The 13,099-nt window shown below is 32.6% G+C and overlaps 1 protein-coding gene across 2 annotated transcripts; it reads right to left on the reverse strand.

Moving 5' to 3' along the window:
- Nucleotides 1-3,167: 3,167 nt before the first annotated feature.
- LOC110739657 (pyruvate dehydrogenase E1 component subunit beta-1, mitochondrial-like) lies at nt 3,168-12,381 on the reverse strand. Of its 2 annotated transcripts, none has more exons than XM_021920112.1 (15): nt 12,145-12,381; nt 11,803-11,875; nt 11,619-11,672; nt 10,956-11,036; nt 10,827-10,853; nt 10,659-10,721; nt 10,441-10,527; nt 7,811-7,936; nt 5,121-5,254; nt 4,956-5,028; nt 4,805-4,870; nt 4,658-4,696; nt 4,418-4,542; nt 4,045-4,159; nt 3,168-3,471 (listed from the first exon to the last, which is right to left on the reverse strand). In XM_021920112.1, exons 2-15 carry the CDS (start codon nt 11,854-11,856, stop codon nt 3,421-3,423), a joined length of 1,095 nt encoding a protein of 364 aa, XP_021775804.1. In that variant the 5' UTR covers nt 11,857-11,875; nt 12,145-12,381; the 3' UTR covers nt 3,168-3,420. The 2 variants fall into 2 exon arrangements, with proteins under 2 accessions (XP_021775804.1, XP_021775803.1); XM_021920111.1 differs by having other exon boundaries at nt 11,803-11,878; nt 12,145-12,380.
- Between the last annotated feature and the right edge of the window lie 718 nt (nt 12,382-13,099).

Genomic DNA, 13,099 nt, shown 5'->3' on the forward strand with positions numbered 1-13,099 from the left:
ATTTCTCACCTCCAATACCATTGCAAAGCCATTCCCCATTTCTCACAGCCGTAAAATACTTAACTTCACACGCCACTAACCACCAAAACCGACAATGAACGTCATCAGTGACACCGCTCACCATTTATTTAGCCCAACAACCACCCCGACAGCCACCAGTTCAAACAAAAATAGTGCCTAAAATAGCCATTCGAACCACCACAAATACCAACCACAATCCATCGGCTTAGTGCGAATCAGTATTTGCGATGGTTTGAAGAGGCTGGGGTGCAAATTGGTTGTGTGGAGTGGCAGCGGTGGTTGCGATGTTGTTGGAGCTGTGAGGCTAGGTTGTGATTTGCGGTGGTTAGGCTGGGTTGGGGTGGTTTTCGGGGAGGGGAAAGGAGGGTTTCGCCGGTTTTGGTGGGGCAGGGGTGCCGACGGCTTGGTTTAGGCCGTCGCCGATGAGAGACAGGTGGTGCTAGTGGTGGGGTTGGGCTGGGTTAGGGGTTTTTAACTTTTTTTTTTTTAATTTTTCCTTTGTTTTTTATTACTAAAGAAAAAAAAAACAAAAAATTTACCTGTTGAAACAGTTGTAGGTAAAAAGGTCCATTTTGAGAATATGGGGTATAAAGGTGGGATTATTTCCAGAATATGCAAAGGTGGGATTGTATTGAGAAGATGTGCCAAAGGTGGGATTATTAGTTTCAATTTTTCCTATTTTCTTCTATTTTCTTATTTAGAAATTTTATTAGCTCGAAAATTCAATTTGCATATTCACTTGAAAAATTAAAACATTTACATATTTGGTAAATAAAAAAATAAAAAAATAAAAAAAATTGTACTTTCTATATTAATCCATCTCAACCTTCTCATTGAATTGTCCGAACTATACATATACATATATATATATATATATATATATATATATTATATATATATATATATATATATATATATATATATATATATATATAGAGAGAGAGAGAGAGAGAGAGAGAGTATCTAATGATCATCATATATAAAGGTTATGGTTATTAATTTAGCATGAAATTCAATAAAAGTATGACTGATCTTGTTATAGTGGTTGCATTATTATTTCAGAGTATAATCATTGTAATTTTGAACTTAAAAATTATAAATTGGCTTTCAATTTCAATTTTAAAATATCGATGAAAAATTATGAAAAATAAATGAAATAATTAGGCAATATAATTGAAATTGCTTCAATAGTAAACAGAAGTCTTTAAAGTTGCAAAATTACATAAATTTCATCAATGACAAAGGACTACATGTATATTGTCCGATTATGATGATATTTTCCAAGGTCGATCGAATAACAAAAAAATAAAATTAATTTTTAGAAAATATAGGTTTTTTTTTTTGACGGGAATTTTTAGAAAATATAATTGATCACCCAAAAATTTGAAAAAATGATAAGGAAAAAATAAATATATTGTGGTAAATAAGATTTGATCCAAGATCCTCTAATAAAATCAATAAAAAATAACTTTATAAGTGGTACATTGTGTAATACTATGCTTTAGTGGTACATAGCAGTATGCGACATTTACTATAGAATTCATAGCAGTATATAGCATACACAGTACATAACGGTATTTGTCATGTATAGTAGACCCTCCCTTCCTAAAAAAATTTACAAAAACATAAAAGTATAAATTTTGTTAATTATGTATGAGTTACCAAAACATTTTAAATTTACTAACAAAATTTTAAATATATAAAAAAAAGATAAATTTAATTTTATATTTCAGTTACCAAAAGTTTTCGAATTTACTAAAAAAATTATAAAACCAATAAGGATAAATTTTGCAACTGCATGTTATTAACCAAAAATATCCGAATTTACTACTACATTAAAAAAACAAAAAAGGTGTTACTTATAGTATGTTATTTACCAAAAATTTTAAAAAAAATTTGCTTCTAGAGTCGGCATTTATTGATCTATCCTCATCCTTTATTTAAGTTCCAGTGTATCAAATTAAATTATCGGAGTATTAAAGATACCATAACTTTCAAGAATATATGTACGCTTTTTAATCACTAAACTAATGTGTGACTTGGGCTTTGCACCGAACGATATTTTAAATAGTTTCATTTTTATATTAGGCATTTTAAAATACTTATTAATTTTTTAACATGGGTAAATAAGAATACAATGACAACAATAACTTATTTTAGACTTTTTTCGGTTTTTTAACCAAGCATTTTTTCTACGATTAAAAAGTACTACTACATACAAACAAATAAGTATTAAAAGAATATGAGTATTTATTGACAATTAAAAATAAATCACTATATCAAATCTTAATCATTCTTTTACAAACTCTCGGCAGCCGCCAACTCGAAACGACACAGAGGACAAAAGTGGTACCACCAATTAATGCTTGATCCCTGGAGCCGATCTTGCTCATTTTGGCTTGACATTGTGTTTTGTACTAATATTGTTCTTGTATTGATTTATGAGAACTAGTCTTGAAAGGCTTTATATAATGATTGAATATGTATAAAATATTATTGTTGTGAAAATTCCTTAAATAGGAATAGATAAATTTTATATGGGTTAGGATTAGATAAATTTAAAGTGGGTTAACATAAGACATACTCCGTACAATTCTAGGACTAAACTTCATCGCCTAAATTTAATGGTTTTTATAAATAATGTTATCCATTGTTTATTACTCAAACTTTTTTAATTTGTTGGGTGTAAACTGTAAAGAGATCCTTAATGGCAAGTGTAACTCAATGTTTTTAGTTGTTGGTTTTTATATACTACCTCCGGCGTATGCAACTTTGGAGCTCTCACGGAGCTCAAGACAAAATTTCATAATAGTTAATGAATTAAAGAGTATGTAACCAAATCCACCCTGATAAAAACTGCATGATGATAGAGAGAAGTGTGACATTCTTTTGAGGTGATGTTAGTAGTCCTGCTCAACTCATAGTGGTGGCCGAAGGGAGTGTGTTAGTAGCTGGTGAGTTGTGACCAAAGGTGGTACCGTGGTAGTATTACCATGTTAGTGAGCATAAAGAAGGAATTAGACCGATCATGGAGACTGCTACCTGCCGGTGAGTTGGTAGAGTATTCAAAAGAATAATTAGATACTTCAGTATATGTTACACAAGTTATTTTTTCTACGAAGGAATAACCAATACGAGTAACTTAATTTGACTAAGAAAAATAAGGCTGCATTGATTTGATTACTTTGCAACCTTTTTGTATTAGCTATTGCTCTTGTTGGTACCACAGAAAATTTTTGGGCAGATTAATGTTACAAAATTTTATTTCGGACACAAAGTTATCCCTCGAATTTTGACCAAAGCAGCCACACCAGTGGCAAAAATAACAAATTACATCAATATCAATGTGTGAAATTAGATAAAATTGATAGATTGATTTGAGATTCAGTATTCGGCAGTTCATTTTGATCTGTGGCATGCTCGCTTGACAGCTCGAACAATATCCTCAATCTGTAATACAGAAAGGCAGATATTAGACAATTATAAGCAAATGACATAGCAAATGTCTGGTTTTAGAATATATTCCTAACAACGTTTTTTTTCCACTACCATGAGACAATAAGGTTTTGGGACTAAGGCTTTGTTGTTGTTGCTGTTGTTGTTGTTGTTGTTACGAGACAATAAGGTACAATAAACAACCAGTTTGCACAAAAGATTAGTTACTCCGCTTATATAAGCAACAAATCCCTCAAGCCTAGTTAGATATTATTGACCACATATCCTACTAGCCTATGCTGAAAATCAACTTAATGTTGTAATTTACAAGCTAGTAACAACTTCATTGTCTTTAATCAAGCTTTAATTTTTCATTAAAACCTTGGTTGCACTGACTGCTTCATTCTTGCAGACAAGTTTGCGTTATATATGAAGAGCTAAATTTAAATATTGTACTCGTCAAAAAAAAAAATTATATGTTGTAATACCCCTTAAAATAAAATAAATATAGCAGGATTGAAAGGTGCTACTTCATGAATGTAAACAGAACATATTTACTATGATCAATAAAGAAAATATAATTTGGACCTGTGGGACGGCCATCCTTTCAAGATTTGGGGCATAAGGCATAGGAACGTCAGCACCACAAATCCTTTCGATTGGTGCATCTAGGTACGCAAAGCTATCTTCAACAACTGAAGCACTGTACAAACAAAGAAAAAAAAAATTAGTTATACAACATAGCTGATTTAAGTGAAAAAGTATAGTTGAGAACTCAATGCCAAATTGTCTTAGCTCAATTGACACATGACACTGTTATTGCAGCACACCTTATAATGAGTGAAGCAATGGCACAAAGTTCAACTAAAAATATAACATTATATGAGCAATTATAAATGAACTTTGTTCAGGGAAAACTAAAGAAAAGGGGGGAAAAGACAATATTCAAGGTGTTAATTACCAGATTTCTGCACCAACTCCATGCTGCGGAAACCCCTCTTCAAGAGTTACCAGCCTATTTGTTTTCCTGACAGATTCATTGATAGTGGGTCTGTCAAGAGGGCGAATTGAACGGAGATTTATCACCTGACCAACAGAAGATGCCAGTTAATATCCTCGAGTCCTCGAAATGTAAGCAACAAGTCTAAAGTAAGAAGAGTATGCAGCAATATCAATGTAAAACAAAAACAAAAAAAGCTACCTCGGCACTTATTCCTTCTTCTGCCAAAATGTCAGCTGCCTGCAGTATAGGAAAGTCAAGTTACACTCTATAGTTGACAGAAAAAATGTGAAAAGAACAAAATGATGTACTACATTGGAGGGAAGATGTTAAAAAGAAATAATGTACCTTCAGAGCATAGCCCACCATCTTAGAGAAAGCTGTTATTGTGACGTCCTTTCCTTGTCGTTCTACCTGTATTAGAAATAAACAATTGGTCAAGCAACTTTATCAATCTATGTTCAATAATTGAGATATATCATCAAGAAAATCATAGAACCTTTGCTTTGCCAATTGGAAGGATGAAATTGGGGTCGAGAACTTCTTCTGAAACAGGAAAGGATTCTCCATATCTACAGAGTAACATATCAAAAATTTGTAAATTAAACGGTGAACATCTCCACAATTGAAAAGAAAAAAACAATGAACATGTATCATCACTTACAGTATCTCATTTTCCAGAAAAACAACAGGGTCTGGATCCCTAATGGCAGCTTTGAGCAACCCTCGGGCATCTTCTGATGAATATGGACAGAGTACCTTCAAACCAGGGCATGAACCGTACCACGCTGCATAACACTGCAGAAGCATCAAAGTAAGCTTAAACCAAGACTTTGAATTTTTAACTGAAAGATTCCAATAGATTGGTTGAGCTGATCACCACAGAGGTTCAACTAATTTTCAAGAAATCAGAGAATTGAAATACAGAGAATTACACAATTTAAGAACAAAAATAGAAAACAAAGGTATATCTAGGGGGAAAAAATTCAAAAAATACCATATAAAATTAAAAAAAAAAAAAAAAAAAAAAAAAGATAATAAGGTTGTCGAAATTTCCATAACTAACTAAAAAAGATTCAAAGGTTGATCAAAAAAGTTGCAATAGTTTTGACTTTTTAAGGTCTGGCTATATTAGACCACAGATTTTTATAAACTAGTTACATGGGGACTTAAAATATTTATATTGTTAGTAGTCTAAAATTCCAGAAAATAGTACTCCCTCCAACCCTAATTGTTTCTTCTCATTTGGAATCGGGGAGTTAATTAAGAAATGAATCTTAATGTAAGAGAAACAATTAACATAATAGAGATTTTACTTTTTATACTCCCTAGTCCCTACGATCCATTTTGTTCTTCCCATTCAGGAAAGGTTCAAATGGATAACCATTAAGAATCTTTCCACATATGCAAGAAAATTTCCCTTTGATTTTCCTTAATTTTAGTGAATGTGCCAAAAGTTATTACCTTTTTTCTCTTTTCCATACAAATTTTCAAACAATTTTCCACTAATTGAATTTCCTCCTGCATAATTTCAAATTTTAATCATCATTCTCTCTTCCCAAACACCACAGTAATTATCATGTCCCCTTTTATTTTTTCTTTTTCAATTTTTTGTGATAAAAAATTAGAATCTCCATTACTTTAATTTTTTTTCTCATTCAAAAAGATTCACTTTTCTTAATTTACTCCCTGATTCAAAATGAGAAAAACAGAAGGATCAGAGGGAGTATTAAATAGTCCAACTTTTCAAAAAAAAAAAAAAAAAAAAAAAAAAGAGCAAAAACAGAGGGGAAAGAAATTGATATGGTGATTAGGAAAAGAGAATGATGATTACAAATTGGAATCATGGATGGGGAAATTCAATAAGTGAAGAATTGTTTTAAAAAATAAGTAATAAATTTTGGCACATTCACCAAATAAATAGAGAAAAAATTAATGAGAATACTTAACCTATATATAGATGATTCCAAATGAGAAGAACTTTTTGAACCTTCCTAATCGTGAACCAAAAGGAGCAAATAAGATCGGAGGTAGTACTCTTCATAACATTTTCTTCAAATTTTAGGTTAAAGTTGACCCCAGACAATAAAAAGAATAAACAGTTAATATATAAAATGGAACAGATATCTTGGGAATGTTAACAGGGTAAAAGTGCCCAACGAAAGAGTTAATCTCATGATTGAGCACAAAGTATCTAGTATAAGAGAATGGCACAACCAATCCTACTCATAATCTGTGCAGTGGTGAAATAAGAGAATGAAACACCAGATTTTTATATGCTAACACGCTGCCCAGCTTATGGGAGAACATGCTATGCTAAACTATATGCCTTGCAACTTCTACCAATGGTGGAAGAAGAAGCCAAGCCAGGGTTTACAGGTTACAAGTCTTTGAGTGTATCCAGCCCACTTAGGTAGAAAGAAAATTTGTTACTCAAGCAAAAAGCAACAGCTGACCATGGCGATCTTCAAGGCTAAGGGCAGAAGTGATAAAGGGCTTGGACAAAGGTTTCAGCACCAGAGCTGATTGTATTATGTTTAAAACCCATAATTCTTCCTTGCTATTTCATAAAATAACAGTAATAGCACAAGATAACCCAGGATTTCTGTTCTCACACAGACCTACCCATATGGAAGACGTAAGAGGGTTCTCATGGAAACTCCTTGGTTTTTGCATGACACAATTGTACCAGATGGGTTTTATGTTTGCTGGAATAGCTAACAGCAACCACTATTCTACTTCTCATGCTTTTTGGAATTGATGATACTCAATTAGTCCGGAGGACCTAGGACCAAATCATGTATGTCATAACAAAGCTAACCAAAATTTCAACCAGAAAACATGTGGGATTAATAAACACATTGAGATGTCAATCAAGAAAAGAGCCAGAGAGAAACTTTATCAGCCATCACCATAAATACTTCCTCCATTCTCTTTTAATTGTAATCTAGAAGGGATGCAAGGTATTTTAATTGACGAGAGAGGGAGGAAAAAAAAAAAAAGGACCCATGTGTCAACAAGAGTAAAGAGAGAATCATTGTCCAAATTAAGTAATGTTGCAATCAATTTTGCAGCTTCCCCCAAAGGAAGTACTTCAAAGATTCTTTCAAGGACTAATAAAGCTCAAATGTCATGCTAAAATATTCAAAGATCGACTCCACATCCTTCTCCAGAATGCAGAGAAACATGTTAGGCCATCTGGGCAAGTTTCTTGAAAACTCAGGTATCAACAGCAGACTACAATGCCCATTATGCCTGATGTTGAGGCATTTTTAAGAGAAAGATAACCAAGTAACATACAGGATGCAATGAAAATCACATATACTTTCTGAACAGAGGCAATAATAATTAAACCTGCGAATGTTGAGCACCAACTCCAGCAGCAGCACCATTTGGACCTCTGAAAACAATGGGTACAGATATCTGACTGGCTGACATATAGTTCGATTTTGCAGCGGAATTTATAATGTGATCAATTGCCTGTTACACAAAGGAATGGACTATGTCAGCATGATCATAGACAAAATAGAAGGTATGAAATTTCCACATATTAGTAAAATTTATCCATATTGTAACATTTTAATAAGTAGTATGAATGAAAAACTCTAACCAGCAGAAAAGAACACTTCAATGTGAATGGTAAATTTTACGGAAGAAAAACAAGACAATATTGAAATGTGCCTACGAAGAAGGGGCTTTGATTTTTCTTTCCCAAACAATTTGGGTTTCATTACCAGCAAGATACCAACAATTAAAGTATTAATTGTGAGATGTTTATTAGAGTCAGTTCTAACGTGCAAAATTGTAGTTCATATTAATAAGTTGCAGCACAGTTGATGCCAGGTAGCTTATTTGTGCAGCCTTGGAAAGAGTACAAAATCCTTGGGACAAGTCTCATCGACATCACTGCCCTATGTGACCACCAGAAATAATATATGCACATAAATAAATAAAAATAAAAACAAGTTGCAGCACTAGAATTAAAAGAATTCTAAAATACTTCCTCCGTTCTAGTAATATTGCAACAATTTGACTTTTGCACTATTTATCATGCTTGTTTGACCACAAATTATGATTTATACGTAAAGTAAAATATAGTCATGTGGGGTCTTGTTAGATCCGTCTCGTAAAATACTTTCACAATATCAACTTGTATAATTTTTACACTTATACAATTATAGATATTTAATATATAAAATGTGCTTTGGGATGCGTAAATTTCATCCTTGTTGCAATATTTGTGGAACAAAGGAAGTATAAGCTATGAAGGCTGAGAAACTTGTTATGATAAAATCACAAAAATCTGTCCAAAACGGATCAACAGATCAAGGATGATACTTAAGAAGTCACAGCAAGAAAGGAGGCTGTCCATCGAATTCTATTCGTCATGGTACAGGTAAACGGATCAACCCAATAAAGATGCAAGTGGTGTTAAATCCTATTCACAAAACAAGACAGTTGGCAAGCACAAGGAAAAGAAAAACAAACAAGACCAGATGCTTACGGTTTGTTTGGATCGAAAAGTGGAAGGGAAAGGGAAGGGAGGAAAGAAGAAGGAATGGGGAGGAGAGGGAGAGAGGGAGAAGGTAAGATTACATTTTCCCTCCAAATCTTTCCAACAATGGAAGGACTTAGTTATTAAAGAGGTAGGGAGATTGAATCTTTCCATTTCTCTTCCCTTCACTCTTACCAAATGGGTACTCAAACAAGGGAGGATAGATCCCTTCTTTACTCTTCTCTTCCTTTCCCTCCAATTTTCTCAATCCAAACAACGTGTTAATACTTGTTAAGAGTACACCAAAGACTACTTTCATATGGTGGATGTAGCAACCACATATGATATACAAGAAATAAAAACTCATTAAAATAGCTTGATTTGAGTGTTACAGTTTAGTCACTAATAAAAAAAAATAGCAAGGCAGAAATTTCTAAGGGTGTAGAAGTGATTTATGTCACTGTCACCTTAAATGGTGTGGGATTGGATTCTAGAAGACTCAAAATAATATTCCCTCCATCCCGAATTAGTCATAACACTTTGACCGGCACAACATTTTATGCAATTTACTTGACTTTATACCCCCCCCCCTCCGATCTTTTTTGTTCTTCCCACTTTGATTTTTTTGATTCTCACGAAAAATTCAAAATGGGAAGAGCAAAAAGGATCAAGGGGAGTTAGTGGGAAATATGTCATCACTTTTTGAGGATATGAGTGAAGAGTTTCTTTTTTTTATAATAAGGAAAGTGATGCGAGTAATTCAGGACGGTTCAAATCCAATTAGTCTTCCAAGAGTGATTGAACATATTCAAAATTCATATTATCATTAAAAACATATGCCATTTATAAATTTCAGATTTAGAATTAGTAGTACAGCCGTACTGTACAAGTAATGTATGACCATTTGGGTCATAAGGCTGTTCCAAGAGGCTGGTTGGATTAAAGAATACTCATTGATTTTGACCAAGACAAGACAGGACCCCCAACTGTCTTTCAAATTTTTAACTTGAATTTTGTTAAAATCAACTGTTCCTGTTTCGCACGAGTTTGTTACTAATGGATGGATTTTGTTTGAGTTTATAAAAACCAACAAACAAGCTACTAAGAGATTATGACATACAAGTTAAAGAAGTTCAAGCAGCAGCTGAAAATCCTATTATTAAACTGCAGCGCACTGTTTTGAAGAATAATGTCATTAAAGCAACACGGCTATTAAAAGAGCTACGAGACAAGGATAAACTTTTAATTCCACATGAAATTATTCAGTTAAATTCTTTTTAATTCAATCTACCTCTAAAACAATTTCCCGGCACATAAATTGTGAGATAAGACTAGAAATTGTGGTTGACTTAAACCAGGATAATCAGATTCAATAGTAAGGAAATTATAAGCCATAGTTCTACACTTCTACATTCTCCTGAAATTATCCATTAACTCACCCTTCAAAACAACAAAAAAGAAATAAAACTGCCAATAAGAAATTTCTTACCTGCATCGAGAAGTTAAATGTCATAAATTCTACAACAGGTCTGAGTCCTTTGTATGCTGCACCAACTCCAATACCAGCAAAGCCAGCCTGCACAACCAAATAACAATAAATCCTCGATTGACAACAGCATGTGAAAAGCAGTTTAAGAGGGAAAAAATATTCAATTTACAAATTAAATGAAAATAAATGAATAACTTCTATGTAGTTCAAGAAAAAACCTCTGTAATTGGAGTATCAATAACCCTTTCTGGGCCAAACTTGTCCAAAAGCCCTTTGGTTATCTGATGCAAAAATGTAACAGAAAGGATATATGTGAGCAGAATACTTTAAATGGCGAAAGCCACAATCCAAGACATAAAAAGTGGACGGAATAGTGGAATTCTAACCTTGTAGGCTCCTTGGTATTCACCAACCTGTTTGTGTGCAAAAGAAAACATATTCAGCATTAACTTCTAGAAATCACATTCGGTATAAAGAGCAGAAAATACAGACATCCAATAGTATTTTCACAGTACCTCTTCACCCATCACAAAGACTTTAGGATCTGCACTCATTTCTTCATCTAATGCAGAATTTAGGGCATCCCTGACTGTCATCTGCAAAGTCCATAACATTGCGTCATCAAAAAATCCGAAAAAAGGGTCACTAAATGAAGAAGGAATTGTGCAAAATCGTGAAAAATGCGATTTATATACAAACAAAGATCCTATTGTGCATAATTGGAAGAACAAACAGACCTAATGAAGGCAAGAACTCCTCTTATAATGTACAAACACACAATGTATGCTAACCTAAAACCAATTTACACGTGAAGATGTTGTCCGACACTCAAGTATAATGCACCTCATTCAACAACCCTAATCAGATCCCAAACCATAATCTTGCAACAAACAGCAAACCAAAGCTAAATAAATCCAACTCTTCCACAATTGCACAGCAGAAAAGGACTCATCCGCCGTAATTAGCCAAAAACCTTTCTACTAAAACACAAATTAGCAACCATCAATTTGCAACCTATCCAATTACAACCTAATCAAATCGTTGACAAATCGCAACTCCGAACTACAATAGAATTACAATAACAATGCGCGAAATCAATTACTATTAAATTCACAAGCACAAAAATCTAATTGCCAAAATAAGAAATCAATAAATTTAACAAAAAAAAAAAATATCACCTCTTTTCCTGCAGTTGCAAAAGTCCTAGCAGCATGTTGTAAAGCCCGAATTCTCTGCAAAAAATAAATTTAGCAAAAAAAATATAAATAAATCTACATCAATCAAAATTCAACAATTGCAATATTTCTACAATTGCAACAATAAATTTTACAAACAAATGAAAAAAAAAATTAGCAAAAATACCGAGGAATACTGTAGACTTCCATTGTTAACAACTTGCTTAACAAGCCACGACATTGATACTCTTAAAATTCAACTTCTACAACAAACAATGCAACATCAATCAAATAGATCGGAGAATCAAACCAAAAATTTGAACAAATCTGGAAAAATCAAAAATCGATGAAAATAGAATTATTCTTTTTTCTTTTTTTTCCAGAATCAAAATAAAGAGAAAGTCAATGAAAAGTACAAGAAGAATAGAATGTTGGTGAAGATATAGTATAGTAGTTAGGTGAAAATGGTGGTAGTTAAATCTATTGAATGCGAAAATGTAGAGAGAGAAAGTAGGGAGAGAGAACTGACCTTGGTGAGGGAGGAGAGAGAAAGTGAGAAGACTGGGTTGCGGTGAATTGGCGGCTATTGGTGTTGGTATCGGCGGATGAATACGACTGTTTATTCGTTCATTTGTCTTTTTTTTACAAGTATTTTTTTATTTTTTTTTTTGGGATATGTTGCTTTTTTTTTTGAAGAAATGTTGCTTTTTTTTAAAATTAATAATTATTGGCTGTTTCATTCAAGGAAGAGTCAATTGTTTAAATTACTTGCATTGTTGCTTTTCCCCTCAAAAAAAAAAAAAAAAAAAAAAAAAAAAAAAAAAATTTGCTTTGTTGCTTTCGTATTGTAATTAGGGGTGTTTATGAGTTTAGATGGTTTGCGAAACATTTCAACTTGATTTAGATTATTCGTGAGTTGATTACAAGAAAGTTCGACTCGAAGTGCTTGTGAATAGGGTTGAAGGTTTTTTTTTTTAGCTGTTTTTATTTACAAAATTAGAATTTATTCGTGTTAATGTGTACAAGATATAATTTAAAAGGCTATGATTAATAGTTGAAAAATGATATTCTTAATTCTTACTATCATACACTACCTCCATGGCTCCATTTCACAATAGATCGCTCTATCATACACTACCTCCATTTCACAATAGATACAATGTTTTGATTTTTGAACTATTTAAATTCATTTGTTAACTTTTGCTACTTTTTTTTTAATTTTTTATTCCAAGGTTACAAATATTGAATAAGATTTATTCTTAGCTTAACAAAATCATCTTAGCTGAATTTCATTATCTGTTTTTTAGATGACAAACTTTTTAAATAATGTGTGCTATAAATTTGTAATTCAACGATTGTATTATACAGTGTGCAACTCATAAAATATAAAGTGACTTTAGACATTGTTTTAAGTAAAAAAATTGTAATTCCTCAAAAAAAAAAAAAATCGCTAATAAATTCACTTTGAATTATACTTGAATAAT

This window comes from Chenopodium quinoa, unplaced genomic scaffold (assembly GCF_001683475.1).
Source record: "Chenopodium quinoa cultivar QQ74 unplaced genomic scaffold, ASM168347v1, whole genome shotgun sequence".
Lineage (NCBI taxonomy): Eukaryota > Viridiplantae > Streptophyta > Magnoliopsida > Caryophyllales > Amaranthaceae > Chenopodium > Chenopodium quinoa.

What these genes read in the sequence shown, in the direction of transcription:
- LOC110739657 (XM_021920112.1), bottom strand. Translation starts at nt 11,856, where the DNA reads ATGTCGTGGCTTGTTAAGCAAGTTGTTAACAATGGAAGTCTACAGTAT. An exon ending in TGGTGGGCTATGCTCTGAAG is followed by an intron (nt 4,697 to 4,804) that starts GTACATTATTTC and finishes CCTATACTGCAG; the next exon opens with GCAGCTGACATTTTGGCAGA. An exon ending in AAGAAGGAATAAGTGCCGAG is followed by an intron (nt 4,543 to 4,657) that starts GTAGCTTTTTTT and finishes TCTGTTGGTCAG; the next exon opens with GTGATAAATCTCCGTTCAAT.